Source organism: Mesoplodon bidens (genome assembly GCF_964165515.1).
Source record: "Mesoplodon bidens genome assembly, chromosome: 4".
Classification (NCBI taxonomy): domain Eukaryota; kingdom Metazoa; phylum Chordata; class Mammalia; order Artiodactyla; family Ziphiidae; genus Mesoplodon; species Mesoplodon bidens.
Window position 1 is genome coordinate 111762394 of NC_138160.1, and position 22923 is coordinate 111785316.

The window sequence follows — 22923 nt, forward strand, 5'->3', positions numbered from 1 at the left end:
CCTCAACTTAGGTCCCCAGCCCATACCAAGCTATGGTAATTGAAGAAAGTTTCGGTGAGACAGAGAAAAAAAGACAAGCCTTGACGGCATCAAGATATTAAATAACCTTTGGGCTATTGCAGTCCCCTAACACTCTTATTTCCATTTCCCCACCTTTCCCATTGTCCTCATATTATTATATCACATATTTAGTTAGGCCAATATTCAATGTAGACATAATGATGATAAATTGCCATAAAAATCCTAGTTTTTACTCTTGTGGTATATACCATGACCACCTTTTGTTTTTCCTGGAGTCAATAAAAGTCTTGTTTGTTTAATTTTCTCTGTATTTTTCATCTATTTAATCCTAAACTCTACCAAATTGTATAAATCCATTCTGTTTATTCCATCCTCAGATGTTCTGAAATTTCATAATGTTTTGTCTTGGTGTTTTTCATCTATTGTGCTAGGCACAGTATGGCCCTTTTAACCCAGAAATCATATTCTTTAGCTGTAGAAAGTGTTCTGGAATTGTATTTTAGATAATTTTCTTCCTTCTATTTCATTATCTTTTTCTGGAACTCCTATTATTTGATATTAGATTTCATATATTGCTTCTCTAACTTACCTTTTTTCTCCATTTTTTGTGTTTTCCTCCTGATTTTTTTTTCCTGGGGAATCTCAACTTATCTTCTAATCCTTCTATTGAGTTTTCCATTCTGCTACTGCATTTAATTTGTTCTCTGAATATTCACCCCCCCTTTTTTTCCACAGCATCCTATTCCTATTCAATGGATGCAATATACATTTTTTTTATCTCAGTGAAGGTTTTTTCCCCAGTATCTTCCTTGTATTCCTATTTCTGCTTGATTTCTTCTCTTATATTTAATTTTATTATGGTGGGAACACTTAACATAAGACATACCCTCAAATTTGTAAGAGTGCAATAGAGTATTGTTAACTATAGGCACAGTGCTGTGCAGCAGATTTCTAGAACTTATTCATCTTGCATAACTGAAACTATACCTGTTAAATAGCAACTCCCCACATCCCTTTCTTCCAGGGCCCTGGCAACCAACATTCTACTCTCTACTTCTATGAATTTGACTTCTTTAGATATCTCATACAGGTGGAATCATATAGTATTTTTCTTCCTGTGACTGACTTATTTCACTTACCATAGTGTCCTCAAAGTTCTTCTATAGTGTTGCATATAGCAGGATATTCTTCTTTTTTTTTAACATCTTTATTGGAGGATAATTGCTTTACAATGGTGTGTTAGTTTCTGCTTTATAAAAAAGTGTATCAGCTATACATATACATACATCCTGATATTCCTTCTTTTTTAAGGCTGAATAATATTCCATTGTATGCATATACCGTATTTTCTTCCTCCATTCATCCCTCAATGGTCACTTAGGTTGTTTCCACATTGGGTTATTGTGAAAAAGGCTGCAATGAACACGGGAGTGCAAATATATCTTCTAGATCCTGACTGCAATTAGTTTGAATGAACACCCAGAAGTGGGATTGCTGGATCATATATGGTAGTTCTACTTCTAATTTTTTGAGTAACTGCGATATGGTGTTCCAGTGCAGCTTCACTATTTTACATTCCCATCAACAGTGTACAAGGGCGTCCAATTTCTCCATATCCTTCCCAACACTTTTTTTTTTAAATAATAACCATCCTAAGAGTTGTGAGGTGATATCTCACTATGGTCTTGATTTGCATTTCCCTAATGGTTAGTGATCTTTTCATATACCTGCTGGCAATGTGAGTATCTTCTTTAGGGGAAATGTCTATTCAAGTTCTTTATCATTTTTAATCAGGTTATTTGGATTTTTTTTTCCTTTTGAATTGTGGGAGCTTCCAATATATTTTGGATATTAATCCCTTATCAGATATGTGGTTTGCAAATATTTTCTCCCTTTTTATAGGCTGCCTTTTCACCCTGTTGATTGTTCCTTCTTCTGTGCAGAAGCTTTTTAGTTTTATCAAGGCTCACTTGTCTAATTTTGCTTTTGTTGCCTGTGCTTTTGGTGTCACATAAAGAAATAACTGCCAAGACCAATTGCCATGAAGATTTTCCCTTATGTTTTCTTCTAGGAGTTTTACAGTTGCTGTTCTCACGTTTAAGTCCTTACTACATTTTGAGTTGACTTTTCTGTATGATATAAGGTAAGGGTCCAATTTCATTCTTTTGTATGTGGATATCCAGTTTTGCCAACATCATTTGTTGAAGAGACTATTTCTCCCACATTGTGTATTCTTGGCACTCTTGTCAAAGATCAGGTGACCATATATTTATGGATTTAGTTTTGGGCCCTCTATTCTGTCCTACTGGTCTATATGTCTGTATTGCCAGTACTATAATGTTATATTTACTGTAGTTTTGCAATATATTGATACTTTGAAATCAGTTAAGTGTTGATTTTCTGTCCAAATGTTCTATCCATTATTACAAGTGGGGGTACTGAAGTCTCCTACTATGATTGTATTGATGCCTATTCCTACCTTCATTTCTGTCAGTGTTTGCCTCATATGTTAGGTGCTCTGATGTTGGGTAAATATTTATGCATAATTGTTACGTGTTCCTGATGAATTGACCCTTATATAATTACAAAATGTCCTCCTTTGTCTCTTATAATAGTTATTGACTTAAAGTCTATTTTTATCTGATATAAGTATCGCCCCTCCTGCTCTCTTTTGGTCACCATTTTCATGGAGTATCTTTCCCCACCCATTTACTTTCAGTCCATGTGTGTCCTTAAATCTAAAATGAGTCTTTTGTAGAGAGCATATGGCTGGATTTTTTTTCAATCTATTCAGCCACTCTTTGTCTTTTGATTGGGTTTAATCCATTTATAGTTACAGTAATTATTGATAGAGAAGGACTATTACAATTTTGTTGTTTTCTGTTTTGTAGTTCTTTTGCCTCTCCTCTTTTGCCATGTTCCTTTGTCTTTCACTGATTCTTTTATGTTGATATGCTTTGACTCCTTTCTATTTTTCTTTTGTGTCTCCTCTATAGGTGTTTTCTTGTGTGTGGTTACCATGGGGCTTACAAAAAACATAGTTTAAATTGTCTACTTTAAGCTGATAACAATTTAACAAAAACTCTACACTTTTACTTCACCCCTCAAACACACTTTGCAATACTGATGTTACAATTTACATCCTTTTATATGGTGTATCCATTAACATATTTTTATAGTTATATTTAATACTTTTGTCATTTAACTTTTATACTAGAATTAAAAGTGATTTATATGTCACTGTTATAGTATTAGTATATTTGTCTATATACTTACCAGTGAGTTTTATACTTTCATATGCTTTTATGTTGCTGTTTTAGAGTCCTTTGTTTCAACTTGAAAAACTCCCTCTAGCATTTCTTGTAAGGCAGGTCTAGTGATGATTAACTCCTTCAGCTTTTGTTTGTCTGGAAAATTCCTTATCTTTTCTTCATTTCTTAAGGACAGCTTTGCTGGTTAGAGTATTATTGGTTGACAGTTTTTTTCTTTCAGCACTTTGTCTATAAAATTCTACTCCCTTCTTGCCTGCAAGGTTTCTCCTGAGAAATCCGCTGATAGTCTAATGAGGTCCCCTTGTACATATCAAGTCCCTTTTTTAGTTGCTGCTTTCAAAATTCTTTTTGTCTTTGACTTTTGACAATTTGATTATGTGCACCCATGTGAATTTCTTTGGTTCAGCTTATTTGAGGTTTGTTGGGGTTCCTAGGTCTGGATGTACATTTCCTTCCCCAGACTTAGGAAGTTTTCAGCCACCATTTCTGTGAAAAAGCCTTCTGGCCCTTTCTCTTTCCCTCCCTTCCTACCTCCCTTTTCCCTATGGGACTCCCACAATCCATATACTGATCTGTTTTCTTAACAGAAATCTCAAACTTTCTTCATTCTTTTATATTCTTTTTCCTTTTTGCTCCTCTGACTGGATAATTTCAAATGACTTATCTTTGAGTTTGCCAATTCTTTCTTCTGCTTGATCTAGTCCAATCTCTTTTACAGGTTTTTAAAAATTCATTTACTGTTTTTCTCAGCTCTAAGATTTCTTTTTGGTTAACTTTTTTCCCTCTTTCTTAAAATTCTCACTTTTTCCGTGCATTGTTCTCCTGAGCTCTTTATGAACATTTGTTGAACATCTTTATGACAATTATTTTGAATTCTCTGTCAGGTAGTTCATATATTTCCATTTAATTAGGGTCAGTTTCTGGAGCTTTATCTTATTCCCATTTTTTGGACCATGTTTCCCTGTTTCTTTTTCTTTAATGATTTGTTTTGGTATCTGCACATTAGAAAAAACAGCCACCTCTCCCAGCCTTCACAGATAGGCCTCGTACAGAAGACCTTCACCAATCTTCCCAACCAGAGATTCTGGGATCCTCTCAAACCTTCTTGCCAGTTCAAACCATAGTCTTTGCTCTTAGTGCCCATGAGGAATCTAGAATACACCAAGTCCCATCAGTGCTCCAAGACAAATGAGACAAAAACTATTCCTTTGAGCAGCCCCTGGAAATGTTGGAATGTTGGACACAGTCCAACTCTTTCCCACTCCAGAGAGAAGCTGGGATCTAGTGAATATTTTTATGCTAGGACAAAATACTATCTTTGTTTCAGCACCCATCAGACTTCCAGAGTATGTCAGGTCCCATCAGCCCTCTGAGGCAGATAAAACAGTAGGCAATTCTTTGACCATTCCCAGAAAATTGAGAACTTTTGACACATGCTTCAGTCCCTTCCCTCCCTCCCTAGGGAGAAGCTGGGAGCTGAAGGTTTCCTGCCATCCTGTGCTAGGGGTGTGAATTATGGTGAAAGGGTGTCTTGAATTTTCCTATTGGCTTCTCTGGACGGGGGGTCGGTGCTGCGTTGGGTCTTTGTTGCTGTGCGCGGGCTTTCTCTAGTTGCGTCAAGTGGGGGCTACTCTTCTTCACTGTGGTGCACGGGCTTCTCATTGTGGTGGCTTCTCGTTGCTGAGCATGGGTTCTAGGTGTGCGGGCTTCAGTAGTTGTGGCTTGTGGGCTCAGTACTTGTGGCACACAAGCTTAGTTGCTCCATGGCATGTGGGATCTTCCCAGACCAGGGATCAAACCTGTGTCCCCTGCATTGGCAAGTGGATTCTTAACTACTGTGCCACCAGGGAAGTCCTTCCTACTGCCTTTGATGTGACTGGTCTCAAGCTTGCCTGGGGTGCAGGAGTCCCTCAACTAGTTTTTAGATTTCTCACAAAGGGAATTAGTCCATGTATTGTTGTTGAATTGGTGTGTCCCTGGGGGAAGGCAGGTCTAGGGTTTCCTATTCCAACACCTTACTGACTCACTACCATATTTTGCTTTGTTCTGATCTCTTATGTTTTATGTTAGAGGGTTTTCTCAGAAGTCTAGTAGTCCTTGGCTCTCTGGGGGCCCTAAATGGCTAAGTGGGATCTCTATGGCTTAGTTGGGGCTTGTCACATAGGCAGCTTCACTGTAGGGTTCTTGTCAGTTTCACTGAAGGACTACTGAGGCCAGTATCTTTAGATACTTTCTTTAGGGTTGCTCAGATTGCTCAGGAAAAAACCTTCCATTCTCTTGCCTGTAAGTTTCAATTCTGGGTGCTAGCATTCTGGAAGCTGAACAGGGTAATGAGCTGTTGGGTTAGGATGAGAATAGGCACTGGGTGAGCAACTCCCACAATTTGGAATGTACACTTGCATTTAATTCCCCCTTTCTGCATTCACTACAGTATCTGAAGCAGTTGGCTTTTTCTGTATAATAAATAACACTGAAATGCCAGTAGCATAAAATGAAAGCATTTATTTCTTATACTCATGTCTACTGTTTGGCTCAAGCAGCTCTGCTTTAGATTATACGGGTCTGGTGATCAGCTGGGGCAGCTCTCTGAAGTCTGCAGTCTGCCTGGGCTATCCTGCTCTGTATCTCTTATTCTGGAGTCCCACAGGAGAGGTAAAAGCTAATTAGGATATACATGTGGTCCCTGACTTATAATGGTTCAACTTACAGTTTTTTCCATCACAAGTGGAAGAAGATCTGTATTCATCTCACGATGGCAAAAGGATTAGAGGACAAGCCCAATCATGTATGCACATATCAAAAGTTTGTTTATGTTTCACTCACTGATATCCTATTGCCCCAAGTAAGTCATATGGTCAACTCCAAAGCAAAAGAGTGAGAAAGTACACTTCACCCACTATGAGGCTACGACAAGGGTATGGCTATATAATACTACTACAGGGGAATGAGTAATTGGGACTAACATTTTAAAATACCATGGTACCCCTGCTATTAACAGTGCCTACTATCCTCCAGTCCAGAGTCCCTCTGTTTCAAAACACCCCAAAGAATAAATCTCCAGACTCCATTTGAGTAGGAAAGGAGAAGTCACCACATCTTTTGTGTTTCGGACACAGCTTTTTACAAGTATCTTACAAGCCACATTGAAAACTTTCCTAGGATACTTTCTGGGGTATTCCCATTGTTGATTTAGGACTCAGTTTTTTCAATTCTGCTTTATCAGACCATTTGCTCTCTAGCTTTCCAAACTTTATGCTTTATTCTTCCCCATTCTCTTTACTCTTAGGTGCTTATGTCTTTTTTAAAAAGCCATTGCGCAAAGTTGTGGAGGAAGGCATGTGTTCAATCTGTATCATTAACCAAAGGCTCTTAATTATACATATAGTAAATGTAAATAACTGTTAATTTGTAGAAAAAATTCAGACAGGGAGATGGTCTAGTCAACCTTTTAGTTAATGAAAAGTAAGAGAAGTATAGGAAATAAAAGATAGCCCATAGTTCAAGAGAACAAGTGTACATATGTTATGAGCAAAACTGCTTACTAACTGGATATGTATTACATGTAAATGCTAATCTCTTCATCCTTCCCTGATCTGAGGGCTTTTGATCTATAGTCCTATGTGACTGAGCATGGAACACAATGGATAGTGGGCAGAAGAAGGTTTTGGTGGAAGATAAGTATACCTCCTCAAAAGGAACATTATTCATTGCAGGATTCGTGGACCAAGGAGCAATTTCTATAGTGGAGCAATTTAAGATTGAAATTATTTTCTCACCTAAATAATCTGATTCTCTGAAGAGTTCAGGCGATGGGAAGCTACTTAAACTCTCTTCAAAGCTCTTGTATTCTGTATAAGAGTCTGTGATTGAGTAACTTAGAAGAGAGCTAGAAATATCATGCTGTAAACTTAGTCCTGTAGAATAAACAAAGAAACAAAAAGGGTAAAATGTTTCAATAGTAAACAGATTCAAAATCCTAAGAATTCAAAGTTGTAGAAATGTACATGCAGTTGTATACTAATAATGTAAAATTATACATACAACTGAAAAGGCATACTATTGTACACAATCTTAAATTGTACTTCCATCTAAGAAAATAATTCTGTTTCTGATATGGAGAAAATGCACTATAAACCTTTTCCATTGTTTTTCAAAGTTTTATAATTTATTCCTTCCCTACTTTGGTTCAGTTATAATTCTTGGCTCAAAAATGCAAGTTTTATCAACTATACTTCAATAAAAAATAAATATGAATAAATAAAATGTATACCTAATTTTTTAAATGCAAGTTTTATATATAAGTAACCCAATAACTGTATGCTAACTAGCTGAGAAGAAACAGTGATTCTAGTTATTCCATTTAAAAAACAATGAGCATAAACACAGACTCAAAGGAACATAGATCGGGGCTTCCCTGGTGGCACAGTGGTTGGGAGTCCGCCTGCTGATGCAGGGGATGCGGGTTCGTGCCCCAGTCCGGGAAGGTCCCGCGTGCCGCGGAGCGGCTGGGCCCATGGGCCGTGGCCGCTGGGCCTGCGTGTCCGGAGCCTGTGCTCTGCAACGGGAGAGGCCACAGCGGTGGGAGGCCCGCATACCGCAAAAAAAAAAAAAAAAAAAAAAAGGAACATAGATCAAAGGAACTGAACAGAGAGCCCAGAAATAGACTCACACATATAAGAGTAACTGATTTTTGACCAAGATGCAAAGGCAATTCAGTGGAGAAAGGATATTCTTTTAAACAAATTATGTTGGAACTGGATATCCATATACAAAAGCAAAACAAAACAACTTCCATTCATATCTTCCATCATATAAAAAAATAACTCTAAATGCATCATGATTCTAAATGCAAATCCTAAAACTACAAAACTTCTAGAAAAAAACAGGAGAAAATCTTCATGACACTGAGTTAGGCAAAGATTTCTTTGATATAACACTAAAAGGATGGTTCATAAAACAACAGCAGGGATAAACTGGACTTCATCAAATTTTAAACCTTTTATTTGGAAGAGATGGTTAAGGTGAGAAGACAAGCCATAGATTAAGAGAAAACATTTGTAAATGGACTGGAATCCAAAATATAAAGAACTCCGAAAACTCAGTAATAAGAAAATAAACATCTCAGTAGGAAATTGGGGTAAATATCTGAACAGAAAATCTCCCAGAATCAGAGGTCTTAAAGTCATCCCTGTGAGAGTAGACTAGAATGAAAACCCTCCTAATAAATGACAGGGATAGAACTTAGTATTTATTTGAAGAACCAGAAGATTTAGTATGGAAAGGGAAAATATACTCTGCTATAGTCAGTCAGCATTTATCAAACACTTCCAACATGATAAAACAGAGGTCAGCGCCAATAGAAACTGGAGGGGTGTGGGGTAAGGGATGAAAGGAGAGCATTACTCTGAAAACCCATTATCTTCTGCCCTGCCCTATCTATACCTATCTCTGCTCATCCATTACCTACCTGAGACAACTCTTTATCCTTCCCATTTTGACCTCACCACACCCTTCTCTTCCACTCCAACCCCCTCCTTAAAGTTGACAATTGTTTCCTACCTGGCCACCTCCTCCAGCCACCAGTGCAACACTTAAATTGACTGACTCAAGCTACCATCCTTCTTCACCTCTTCAGATGTCAGAGGTAAATTATGGCTCTAAGTATCTTTTGCTTCCCCTACTTCAGCTGCCCTAGAGTGTCCTTCCCTGTCCTTGCTACTTTTTACTTTTCTCACTCTGTCTTCATCCTTCTCACCAACATGTTGCTACATCTCTCGTGCCTTCCACCTCTCAAAATTCCATGAATACCACTCTCAGGAGAGCTAACCCTTCCACCAAATCCCAGAACTCAAGCCAGGCTTGGAAGTTAGGAAAGCGCTGTACTCACCATCTAGGTAGTTTGGTAGAGAAAGGAATAAACAAATGTTCCTGATTATAACAGTAGAAGGTTGTTTCTGGTGTCACAAGTTAGAAATGTAAATGCACTTAAAATTACATTTATATCAAACTATACCATACATTTAAAAAAGTCAAATGGTTCTACAAGGCTTTTATCAAAAACCTCGTTTCATAACCCCCATCATAATGAAACAACTGTTTTCAACCCTATTAACTCTATTGTTTAATATCTTCCTTTATATTTTTAAATTAAATATATTCAATGATTCTATCATTATGACTGCTTAAATATATTTAGAGCTGAGCCATGTACTATGAGCTATATTATTTATATCACCTTTTTGCTACAAGTTTTTGTTTTTCCTTTGAGTTATCGATAACTTAATTTTTAATTAGTTTTCTAAGTACCCATTTCATCCCAACTTTTTGCAAAAGTGTAAATTTCCTCTCAACAATTTTTTTTAAATGCCACGTTATCTATCAGTTTTTTTTCTTTTCTTTCCTTCCTTCCTCCTTCCCTGCCTCTCTCTCTCTCTCTCTCGTTTCCTTTTTTTTTCTTTTAAAAAAAATATTGCTACTGGAGATCTCAATATACTTGCTCAAATTTGGACTGGTTATCCTCTAGACATGCTGCACACATGTCTTCCCGGGATTTCCCTTTACCATGACCCGAAGAAATTATTTCACATATTTTATGTATTAGAGCCTCTTCTGGATCTCATGATTTCTTTATTGATTTACTTTCTGGTTTTGCTGGAGTATCTTCTTCATTTCCTGAGAAAAGGTGCATGGAAGACCTGTCTAAAAAATTTCTTTACACTATCTTCACACTTGAGTGATTGTTTAGCTGAATACAGAATTCTAGACCAGTATATTTAAAAAACTGATTACATTTTTTAGTGTTTGGCAGATTTAAACCTCACTGATCCATGTTCCCCTTCTGCCCCATATCTGTACAAGCTGTTAAGCCCTGGTGCTCCATCTTCTGGCAACGCCAGCAAGTTAAAACCTCACCCCAGCCCCACCCTCTAACCACCTAAAAACCCCAACACAGTCTCCTTTCCCTGCTCTCTCAAGCCATTTTCAGTCCTGCTCAGGAGACACCCTCCTCTCTAGAAGGCTTCATTGTATCAGTAATAAACCTTTCTATACCCTCCTGGTATGTGAGTGGCATCATTAACCTTGAAATTGAAAACAAATTTTGGGTGGGAATCTATCCTGTCTCTGGAAAACTGAAGGATATCTCTCTTTATCCTGAGGATTTTTTTTTTTTTTTTTTTTTGCGTTACACGGGCCTCTCACTGTTGTGGCCTCTCCCGTTGCGGAGCACAGGCTCTGGACGCGCAGGCTCAGCGGCCATGGCTCACGGGCCCAGCCGCTCCGCGGCATGTGGGATCTTCCCAGACCGGGGCACGAACCCATGTCCCCTGCATCAGCAAGCAGACTCTCAACCACTGCGCCACCAGGGAAGCCCCTATCCTGAGGATTTTTAAATTACATAACGTTGTGCCTTGGTGTGGGTCTTTTTCATTCATTGTGATGGGCAGTTGGTGCGCTCTTTCAATATGTACACTCATAACCATTTTTAATTCTAGAAAAATTTCCAGTTTTATGTGTTTAATAATTCCCTGTTTACTTTATAATATCTGGAACTACTATTTTTCAGATGTTAGAATGCCTAGACTCAGCTTATAATTATTTTTCTTTTTAAAATAGCAGCTTTATTGAAATACAATTCATATTCCATAAATCCCCATCTTTTAAAGTATACAATTTGGTGGTTTTTTAGTATACTCATAGAGTTGGGTCACCACTATTTCTATCTTTTATCTTCTCTTTAATGTCTGTTCAACTTTTGGAATATTTCCTTAAATTCATTACCCAATCCTTCATAGAATGTTTTCCTAATTCCATGTGACTATTTTTTAAGAATTCTTTTTGTTCTCTGAATGCTCCTTTTTATAGTAGCCTGCACATGTTTCATGGACACACTTTTCCATCATCCTGAGGATAATAATGAAAATATGGCTTAGAAGTTTTTTTCTTTGCATTGTCTCTGTCCTTCAAGTTTCTTTTTATTTGGTATCTAACTTTTATTTTAAATATTTTCTTTAAATGCCTGGTAATTCTTGAATGTTTAAGAATGAGGCACTAGGACTCCCCTGGTGGCACAGTGGTTAAGAATCCACCTGCCAATGCAGGGGACATGGGTTTGAGCCCTGGTCCAGGAAGGTCCCACATGTCGCATAGTAATTAAGCCTGTGAGCCACAACTACTGAGCCTGTGCTCTACAGCCTGTGAGCCACAACTACTGAGCCTGCATGCCACAACTACTGAAGCCCACACACCTAGAGCCAGTGCTCCACAATGAGAAGCTACCGCAATGAGAAGCTCGCACACCGCAACGAAGAGTAGCCCCCACTGGCCGCCAACTAGAGAAAGCCCGTGCGCAGCAACGAAAACCCAATGCAGCCATAAATAAATAAATAAATAAATAAATATTTTTTTTAAAAAAAGAATGAGGCAACTAAATAGCAGTTGGAAACTCTGGATTCATAAGTGGGGTTTAGGAAGTAGTGGGCTTTACTGAAGGGTATTTGGATAGGGACCAGGTCATTACTGCCAGAAAATAGGTCTTTTCCAAAAGAGGAATACTCCAGTCCCTTAACTGGGATGTATTTTCCTGAGTAGGGTAAGAAGTCTGGGGTAAGTAAACAGACTTTAGTTAATTCCTTTCCCTCCTCCTCCCAACACCTCCCACTGCTAGTTTTCAATACAGCACCCCTGCCCTCAGCAGTACTGGGCATTGCTGTGTCCAGACCCTTTGCTTCAATGTCTCTGGACTGCCATGGTGGGAAAAAGAGTAGCTGCCTGGCTACATAGTGTTGGGGAAGGGATCACAGCATCTAATTGCTACTTTTTTTTTTTTTTTGTGGTACGCAGGCCTCTCACTGTTGTGGCCTCTCCCGTTGCAGAGCACAGGCTCCAGACGCGCAGGCTCAGCGGCCATGGCTCACAGGCCCAGCCGCTCCACGGCATGTGGGCTCTTCCCGGACCAGGGCACGAACCCGTGTCCCCTGCATCGGCAGGCGGACTCTCAACCACTGTGCCACCAGGGAAGCCCATCTAATTGCTATTTTTAAAGATTTCCAAAAATCCTATTTTCAACATTAACTCTACCTATTCCTTCAGGAGTATGTGATGCCTCTAATTTCTGAAACTCCAGCCTGCCTCTGTTTGCTTCTTGGTTCGTTCTAGGTATCTAGGTTTCAGCTTTTTTTTTTGTCTGTTAGGCCTATTATAATTTATTCATCTACATTCCAGATTCCAAACTTTTGCTGATTATCTCTTGTCAACTGAGGTCTCTTTTTCTCTATGTTGTGGATTCATGCCTTTTTTAATGCCTTTATTGGTATTTTAGTGAGATTTCAGAAGGGAGAAGTAAACGTATATGTTCAATCCTCCATATGAAATATGAAATCCTGAGTTAATTTTCATCATGTTGCAAAATTACTAGATTCCAAGACAGAATTAAAACAATTAATTATATGTTAAATAGAATTCTGTGGGCTGCTCAAAACCTAACCATTTATATTTTATTATAAAGTATTCTAGGTCTCAAATATCAATCAACAAATGAACTCAGAATACAACCAGTTTGTTAATTAGAGACAGTCTACTTTCTATTTCCTCATACCTTTCACACATCAATTTGATAAAGCTAGTAACCAAGGACATTTATCATATATTTAAACTACAATTTTAAAAAATACTGATTATGGTAAAATTGTTTATTTCCTCTAAATAGAGTAGAAAACTCATTCAACAAGCACTTCAAACTATTTTATGTCCCAAGAATGGAATAGGAAGATAAAAGATAGTGCTTATTTTCAATAGCTTTAGGGCCTAGAGGAACAAAAACAATTATACTGCTGTTTTGAGTCCTATGACAGTGCCACAGAATTACCAGGATAGAACAACTCATCTAGAAAGAGAGAAGAGCAGTCAGGAGAGGCTTCCCAGTAGAGATAGCACCTGAATCTATTTTTGAAGAACTAGCAGAAGTTAACCAGGCAAAGAGGGGGGAAGAAGGAGGGAAAAGCATTTGTTGAGAACCTCCCATGTTCTTTTGCACTAAATTTTAAGAAAATTCCTTTATTCTATTTTCTAGCTAGCTAATTTAATTTTCAGTTGAATACATCTCAATATTAGGTTAGTTTCTTGTTTTAAAATTTGATATTTTTAGTTTCCAGGGACTATAATTTTTTTATAGCAGCCTGTTATATTATGGATTCAACAGCCTCTTGTCTCTAAAGAGATATTTAAAGCTTTCTACCATTTCCCTCAGGTGTTAATTCTTTTGTTTGTTGCATTTGTGGCCTCTCTTCCATGGCACTGATTTTCTTCAAAGATTTGACTGTTTCTGATTGTCTGTTCATATCTCTATTTGAGAATCTGTTTGTATGGCACAGAGTATAAATTCTGAAACAACAACCTACCTCTGGAGATTTTAGAAGAGTGATGAGACATTCTTGGAACTTACGGTCTAGGTGGGGATGTCCTCCTGTATTTTCCAGGTATTGTAGGTTACATGGGGACACTGCCCTATTTGGCAGTATCCACACTGGACGTCTCTTATATCAGAATTCCCACTTCAGAGAGCCATAATGTATCTTTTTCCTGGGCTTAGCAACCATAAGCATAATCTATATTTTTATCTTTTTTGCCCCTCTGCCCTCTGTGTGGCAATGTGGAGTTACTTCAGACTCCCTTCTGCTTCTCACTCCAGCTCCAACATTGACCCTAAGGAGCCAAAGTGAAGACTTAGTTCACTTTGCTTGGCAGTAATTCCTAGGGTTTTGACCTGGCAGCAGGCACTGGGAGCTGCCAGTGTTTCCAATGTAAGAAGGGGATGAGAAGGGAGACAGGTCATACAGTGCCAGAATGTAGTGCTTAATCCACCACCTTGACAACTTCTTCAGGGTCCCATCTATTACAGTGTTTTGCATTTATTGACCAAGTGTTTTGAGTTAAGTGTATCTCCAGAGCTATTCTTACCTCTGCAGTGGTTTTTCTCTGCTCTTCATATATTCATCAGCTGGATCTCATCTGTTTTTAAGAATTCCTCAGTATTTCTGGTGTGGTAATCGCATCCTTTCTTGTTTTCAAAAATAACTTCAATTATACCAAACTTCTATCAGTAGCCCTCCATATCCAACTGCCTATTTGACATTACTACTTAGACATCTTAAACACACCCATAACTTAATATATTAAAAAGAGAATTTATGATCTTTCCCTCAAACAAGGTTTTTTCAGTGAATGCTACCACCTTATACTCAGTTATGCAAGCCAGAAACACGTGTTGTCTTTGATACCTCCATCTTCTTCACTCTTTATTTGCCAAATTCTGTCAATTTCATTTCCTACAACAGCCATAAGATATGCCCACTTCTTTCCATTTCCAATGTCATCCCATAGTACAAAGAGCCATCATTCCTCCCCTTAACTACTGCAAGCCCTTAACTAGGCTTAACTACTAGCCTCCCAACGGGTCTATTTACATCTACTCCTACTTTTTTCCATACTGTAGCTAATACGATCATACCATTCCGTATTTTAAAAACTTCAGTGGCTTCCTGCTGCTCCAAAGATGCACATCAGTATCTTTGGCATGGCCTATAAGGCTATGCAAAGACTCAGTCTGTCCAACCTTGTCTTATTATCACACTTCCTCCTCTCTACTTTAGCCACACTGGCCTTCTTTCAGTTCACTGAACACAAAATGCTCAGTCCCACGTCAGGGTCTTTGCACATGCTGTTCCCTCTGCCTGGATTTCTCTTTATTCACCTCTCTTTATAGTTAAGCTCTTCCTTTCTTCAGATCTCAATTAAATTGCCATTCCCTCATGGAAGTCTTCCCTAATCTCTTCAACTAAATTCAGTTACACTCAAGTTAACCTCACTTTTGTAGCACTTATCGCAATTATAATTTACTGGTGTGTGCTTGAAGGCTTTGAGGATGAAGTCTACAGCACAGGCCGAAGGATTCAGCTTGGACCAGGAGAAAGACATCTCTCCCACTGAGATGGGAAGATAAGGCAGAGATACAAATGGATGCTTATGTTTGTAAGAAAGCAAGTTGAAGAAGTTCACGTTGCCAGTCTTACCTGATACTCGTTCACTATTTGATAAACTACTATCAACCTGGAGGTCATCTGTCACTGACTCCTATGTGAAATAAGAATTAAAGATATAACACAAATTATGAGATGGAATATTTTTATATTATAATATTATAACACATTGATTTGGTTATTTTAAAAATGCAAAACTAATATCAACTTTGTATATCAGTTTCATATATAATACATTCTTTCAGCTTATTGATACAGATGTAGTCTGATATTTAATATTAAATCTTAAAATATAATATTATGGACATATCTAGGGAGTCAACAATATACTAGTCAACTAACTACTGTGGGATAAACCAGCAACTAGAAAATAAAGATGAATATTTTTCTGATACCCTAAGTAGGAAAGAATTTTTTCCCTCTAAATATGAAAGCAAAATAAATCAAAAGAAACTGATTGATAAATAAGTCTAAAATACTAAAAATAAAATTAAAGGCAAACAAATGTGGAAATATTTGTAACGTGTGTGTAAAAGTACAACAATCTTCAATATATAATGAATAAGTATTTCACCAAAAAATCACACAAATGGCCAATAAAGTGAGAAAAAATATCAACTTTACTAGCATTCAAAGAAATGGAAAGTAAAACAACATGCTACTTTTCATCTATCAAATATCTATCTATCAATAGGTAGATAGATAGATATTTTAAGTTTCAGATAAGATGGTGCCAACTGGCCAACATGAATCAAAACTTTAAATATAATCCAACCCTTGACCCACTGCAACGTATTTGTCTTAGGATAACAATCTGAGGTACACACAAAAAATTTCTGTGGTAGGATATCTACTGATATCTAAAACAGCAAAACCTTAGAAACAATCTCAATCCCCCAACCACAGAAAAATAGTTATACAAATTATAGCATACCTATGTGTAAGACAAAGCACTATGCAGACACTAAAAACCATATTTTTGAAGATTACTTAATGTTAGAGGAATTTACACAATAAGATAATTTGTAAAAAAAAATTTAAAGGCACAGAAAAAAGGAATGGAAGGAAAAATACAAAACTTAAAAGAAGCTGCTTAAACATTTTTTTGCATAGTCTGAATAATCTATTAGGGACACTTAACACAGTTAAAATCTGGGGAAAAGACTTTTTTTAAAAAATGCCTTTTGTTAAAACTGCCCTCCCCCAAAACACATGTCAAAGAGAAATACGCAAGCTAAAATGCTGGACTGTGACTATCCAATTTAATGCTAATGTCAGATAAGTCACAAGCAATTTTTAAAATCTGAGTTTCTCCAAACTACTGCTACACATCTTTAAAATACTGTACAGAATCCACATTAAATACAGTAGATCAGGAAGTTATATATAATATTCTAATGATAATGAATCCTGTTTCTGTTAATGCAAAGTCAAATGAGAAAACATGAAAATGGCTTTGAAATGTTTAAGTGCTATCAAACATTAGAGAATTACTAAGAAACACTTTATATCTGTCACACAGAAAATTAGCCAGTAATGAATATTTCTTAAATTTTTGTCAAAGGAAAGAAAAAACAGAAATACATGGCTATGAGTCTACCAGAATCATTAATTCAAGGCCCTGTCTGAAGATAGAGCATCAATGTTTATAAAAACACTAGAAAGCTATGTAATATCTATAGAACAAAGACCATATTATACTTTCATCCAGAGGTACATCAGGTACCACTGGTCTCTACCCTAAGCTTATCCAAGGACCATAGGAGAAACATACATACACTCAGTGGCACAATCTTCTCATCCTGGGCTTCTTCACTAGTGCTATTTTCATGCAGGCTTTTCTCTCCTGTACCTCTTAACTGAGTGCTAACAAACAAACAACACAATTAGTTTGCACCGTCTGGACTTGGCTCTCCACGTCCCTGATCACTATTCACACTGTTATAATGTGAAAACTCTGTGGGGACATAATTAACAAGAAGTAAGGAACACAATAGGTGAATTGTATCAATAACCAATTGATGCCACAAATGCTTTCCCGGAGGTTTTCTCTCACTTGCTTTTAAGCAACTTGGTAAAACTTCCTTTTTTTTTTTTTTTTTTTAAAATATATCTTTTTCCTAAGTCAAATTTCTGGCTCTGTGTTCGGAGAACAGCGAAATCAGAACACACTATTTTCTTCACTGACTCTTAGAATGAGAGGCTATTAGGAGAAAATCAGGATTGAAATTTTGAGGTGGCCAGAGGCATGGGGCTGTTACTCGTGGATACGCACCTCGGTGGCCCAGAGCTGCTACCTCCCAGCTGACTCCGCTCTGATTTCTCCGTGATTCTCTGCAAACCGCGCGTTTTGCCACTCCTTTTCAGGCCTAAGAGAGGGTGACGTGCTTCAGGGCAAAAGCCTTGGAGGCCTGCCCGCGGGCCTCGGAAGTCCCTGGGGCTGAGGCCCAGCCCACCCCGCGTCCCACTCCGTAGGCCAGCCACACGGCGCTTACAGTGGGCAGAGAGCTTCCGGCCGGGCCCTGACGGGGCCTCCGCCTTAGCTGGGGCACCTACATCTGGCGTTGGGGTTAGGTTGAGCCTATGGCTGGCCCGCTTTTTGCGCGTATAGACCTGTAGTGACCACATTGCCACCCCACCGCCAGGCCTCGGAGGGCTCTTGGCCCTCGACGGCCTGTCTCGTCTTCTTCCTGAGGAACCGAGCTACGCCGGAGGGAACCAGCGTCCAGGCCTGGCCTGCGGGGCAGCCCGAGAGGAATGAAAGAGGTGAGAAAAAAACAACAGGCCAACAGCGCCGACCCCCACACTAGTCTGGAAACGCCGCCTCACTCCCGCCTTTTTATCTCCCAGGAGTAACGCGGTGACTTCTGGGAAGACACAGTGAAGTGGCAGCGCCCCGCCCTCCTGGAGGCGCAGCGCCCCGCCCTCCTGGAGGCGCAGCGCCCCGCCCTCCTGGAGGCGCAGCGCCCCGCCCTCCTGGAGGCGCAGCGCCCCGCCCTCCTGGAGGCGCAGCACCCCGCCCTCCTGGAGGCGCAGCGCCAGGGAACTTGGTGGTGGACGGGGGGCCTGGACCTTGGACTCTAGGCGCAGGCTCCCTCGCCTCGTGCTGAAGGGAAAATTAATGGAAAAAGACTTTTTCTCGTCCAGGAGGTTGTTCGTTTGCTTTTCATTTTCTCATTAGTCTGATGGGCCCAACACCTGGTACTGATGCCTGGGCCGCTTTCCTTAGCAACATTACCAGGAAGGCCATGGTAATGGAGTTTGAAGTCTCTAAGCACATGGAATCTAGCTGGGGGTCACCCTGACTCAGTGCAGGAAGGTCAGAGAGGAATGAAAGCATGTTATGGTGACGGGGAGTGTCCTCCTGAGCAATCAACTTCAGTCCCTGGGGCCGCCAAATTACTTGGGGCGGGCATGGTACTTGAGAGTCTAACCAGGCATTAGAAGAGCTTAGGTTCCAGGAGGTTTCTTCTCAGGGACAAGCAGAATCCCTTAGCCTCTGCCTAGAAGCTACCTCCTGGACATCTCTGGGCAGCCTTGTGGTTAAGGTAGTGAGTTCCACAAGGGATGCCCTCCTAGTGCCCTGAGGCTCAGCTCTTTTGCTCTGTCCAAAGGAAGTAACATAGGAATGACCACTCATTCTCTCCATACACCCAGGCTGAACCATCTGGCTGCATCTGATAAACATATTGTGCATATAATAACCATCTTCTTATTTTAAAAAATGTCATTTCACAACATTAAAAAATGCTGTTTGTACAGATGAAATTAGAAAAACAGAAAGACTTTTTCTGTGATGCTCCAATATTATCTGTAAATATAGCACACATATAGCCACAATATTTTCATAATAAAATCACTGAATTTTTTATTCAAAATCTGCTCATAGAAAGTCACTTATTAATAATTAAAACTTAATCACTAATCATTAACTTTGTAAAGAACAGAGGGTAGACGTTCTTACCTGATTATAGTGCTTTGAGTCACTTAATCACTACTTACTTAGCACCTTACTCTGTGTTAGGCATTGTGGTAGGTCCTGGGGATACAGAAGTGAATTAGAAATGGTTCTTCAATCAAGGATCTCACAATTTTGTTGCAGTATAAAGCAGTTATCATATTTCAACGTCTTCTCTTTAGTCACATCCATAATATGCTGACAGGCAGTCTCTAGTTTACAAGCCAGGTCTCCAGGCTCCCTTCTTGCCCTTTGGAGAATGTTGTGAAAAAAAAACTTGGAGTTCTTAAATGACCTTTGGGAGGTATAGATCCTGGGATGCCCTAGACCTAGAAATGGAAGAAACATTGAAAAAGGAAAACAGCTTAAAGCAAAAGGTGATCTGCCCTTTGGTGGCCCTATTCTCTAGAACTCTCTCTATACTGAATTAAATTCACTGAAGTGCCATCAAGTAAAGGTTTATGAGAGTTAATGCCTAGGGTTTCAAAACTGGAAATAACCTTTGGTGTGATTTCTTGAGCCAAAACGGTCCTTAGAGATGATCTTGCTGTCCCCTCAATTCGAAGCTGAGCAAATCACAACGTAGGAGTCTCATTATGACAGGTGGTTGACCTAGGTGGCATGGATCTCCTGACATTTGGCTAGTGTGCTTGCCATGCTCCCATTCCTCCTAACACATGGCTGGGAAAGGGATGGGGGGAACAAGGAAAAGAGCTCGAAGCCCTAAGTAGCAAGGGGAGGGGAAGGGACTACATACAGACTTGCAATTTAAAGTTTCACCTACCCAGCCTATAAAAGGGGAATGAAATGTGTCCCCTACAAAAGGGTGAGGTAGGGCAGAGATATCTCAACTCAATCATCTGTCTCCCTCCACTCCGTCTTCAAATACCCAAATGCCAGTGCAAGCATTCAGCCATGAGTGTTAACTTGAACATCTTCCATTTCCCTGTTGTATTGCTTCCATATCTACACTCAGAATTCTGCTTTCAGTGTTTCAGTTCAGTCGTGTGATGGTTTTGACTAGATTGGAACAGTCATGGAGATGCTAACTTCCATGGGAAAAGAAAATCCAAAATTTTAATAGATTTCTGAAGAAAGCTTTTGGGAAAACAGCCAGTTCATGGGTTTAGGATTCCCTGGAGCCAAGAGGAAATCTTTCTGAATACCGTTTTCTTATCGAGTGACTCCCCCACCCCCCAGCCCCAAGAGGCTTCATTTGTGGTACCATCCACAGGCTGTAGGGTCCAACTGAAAATCGGCTTATTTTTGCTTAGTTGACAGGATTGGAAAAAAAATAACAGTGATAGATGAAAAGTATCTTTATGTATTGCAGTCTTAATGCTATGCAACATATGTAAAAGGGCCAAGGGGATTTTCATTCAATAGACATTTCTTGAGCATCCACTATGGGCCAGAACTTCTGCAGCCCCAGGCAACTCACAGTCTTAGTGAGAGTGGGGCAAAGGTACAATCAACCATGCAGCCATGTGGGAAGCTTCTTAGAGAAAAGGATAGTTGAACTGAGTTTTAAGATATGAATGATAGGAATTAGGGGGATTCAAGGAAAGGGTATTCTATGAAAAGGGGACCTAAAAGCATGATGCTTTTAGGGCACTGAAAAAAGTAGTTGGTATGATTGGAGCCAATACTCTATAGAGGAAGGGCTGGAGAAGAGATGCTGGGCCTTGTGTGCTGAAGCAGGGAGTCTGAACTTTATCCTGGAAACTGTGGAATATTAAGCAAGAGAGTGGCACAACCAGATTTTCAATTTAGAAAGATCCCCCTGACTGAAATGTGGATGGTGAAATTTGAGGAAGCTGGGGTGGAAATAGGAAGACTAATTTTAAAAGCAGTGTTAATATTCCAGACAAGAGATGAGAGTGGCCCCAACTACACTAAAAGCTGTGAAAATAGAGAGGAGTAGATGGTAGCAAATATATGGCAGAATCTGCATAATTTAGACATGGCAGAATGTACAATTTTAAGAAAGTGTACCGCTGTGTATGGGTAAAAGACATTATGGAAATACTGTTTAAGGACCATCATGATGGAAAATTTGAATACAATTTTTTGTTCTTTTAAAAATATAAAAATGAAGTAAATCCAGGACACATTTGGTAATAGCAAATGTGCAAGGAAAAGGATAGCTTCTCTGGGGGGGCCATAAGTCTTTAGAGTTTAGGGACCCTTATAGAGGACGTAGAGTATGCTGACTAGTGATATAGCTTGATACAGTGTTTATCATAAGCACTATGATCTATGATCACCAAGTATACTAACATCAGGGGATTATGCTAAATAAATATTATAAAATAGTAATTATAAGCAACTTTGAGAAACAAAAAAATCTTTATTTTTTACAAATGTTTTCATAAATGCATTTTATATTTGATATGCATGCTACTATAACAAAGCAACTAAAAATAAAATTACAGTTAAAATACTTTTATGCATATTTAAAAGGTAATTTTTTAATCTCCTCAATTTCAAAAAATTGAAAGTAGAATAAGCAGTTCTTGAAAAAATATCCATTGCCCTCCATGCAATTTTTGCAATGACTTAACAAGGAAAATAAAAATAATCAGTCAAATGAATGTTTAAAAGCCACTGTCACCTCATGAAAACCTTTTGTTTGGGACCAAGTTTAGAAATGCTTGTGTTCCAAGTAGTATATATCTATTGCCTCTGAGTTATAACCATTCATGTGTTCTAACTGAAGAGTTTCTCATTAGGGCTTTGTCCTCACTTAAATGCTAATTCCATTCTTACTGCAGTTAACTGTAGATTCACAGAAAGGACTGTGTAGCATACTTGAGAGAAAATTCAGACTACCAGGATCATTTTTTCTTTTCATGTATATGCTTCCTTAAAATAGAAATAGGCAAGAAAATACAGCAACTTATCTCATATAGTTTATCAATTTTATATATGATTTTTCATTCTTTTTTTCCTGAGATATGAAGCAAGTTTGTAAGTGGTCTGTTTTCATGCAAAAATACATTTTTCCATTCTTTACATTCATTTCATAGTATTTTGTATTCTAAGTAACTATATCACATTTGTGCTTTATACATTTGGAAAATAAAGAATAATTCATTCCCTTTACTGCAGAAAAATAAAAGATCAGAGTTTCTTTGATGGGTAATACAATCAAATGAAGTGCTGACTTCAAGTTGCTAAAACATTACCTGACTATAAAAATTGCAATGAAAAGTCCTATTTTTTCTCATGCTTGCAGTTTTACCTAAATTTAGAACGAAAGGTTGACTTGCTCATGTGAGGGAGACTAGGTATGTTTATTCCTTTAGACTCCTGAGTTCGTGAGTTCCTAATATGTGAAGCTAGGCCTGCACATACCTGGTCAGTTTCCTCTCTCACCTGGAGGAGAATCACAATACAAAGATGTCTTTTATGGCAAAAGGGGAAAAAAAATTGGTGTATATTCTATTTTATATCTTTATAGACAACAAGATTAGTTTTTAAAATGTAAGAATTACCAACACATTTAAATGAAAAAGAGATAAAAGGCCAAACATTTAAGAACATGTTTATGTTAAGTAATTGATCTCCGTTATACCGCTAGACTTAAATCAGATCTGATGTCCACTATGAATGTAAATGTCTTAAGTACATAGCC

At 38.6% G+C, this 22923-nt stretch overlaps 1 protein-coding gene across 1 annotated transcript in view; it reads right to left on the minus strand.

The window, feature by feature from the left end:
• MEIKIN (meiotic kinetochore factor) overlaps positions 1–17956 on the minus strand; it is a gene marked incomplete at both ends in the record, with an annotated part of 122314 nt that extends 104358 nt beyond the window's left edge. The window contains 4 exons of the mRNA XM_081232611.1: positions 7070–7207; positions 15362–15422; positions 17107–17194; positions 17547–17956. Coding sequence (XP_081088737.1) covers positions 7070–7207; positions 15362–15422; positions 17107–17194; positions 17547–17956 — 697 coding nt within the window. The remainder of the gene's footprint in view (positions 1–7069; positions 7208–15361; positions 15423–17106; positions 17195–17546) is intronic.
• Positions 17957–22923: the final 4967 nt, after the last annotated feature.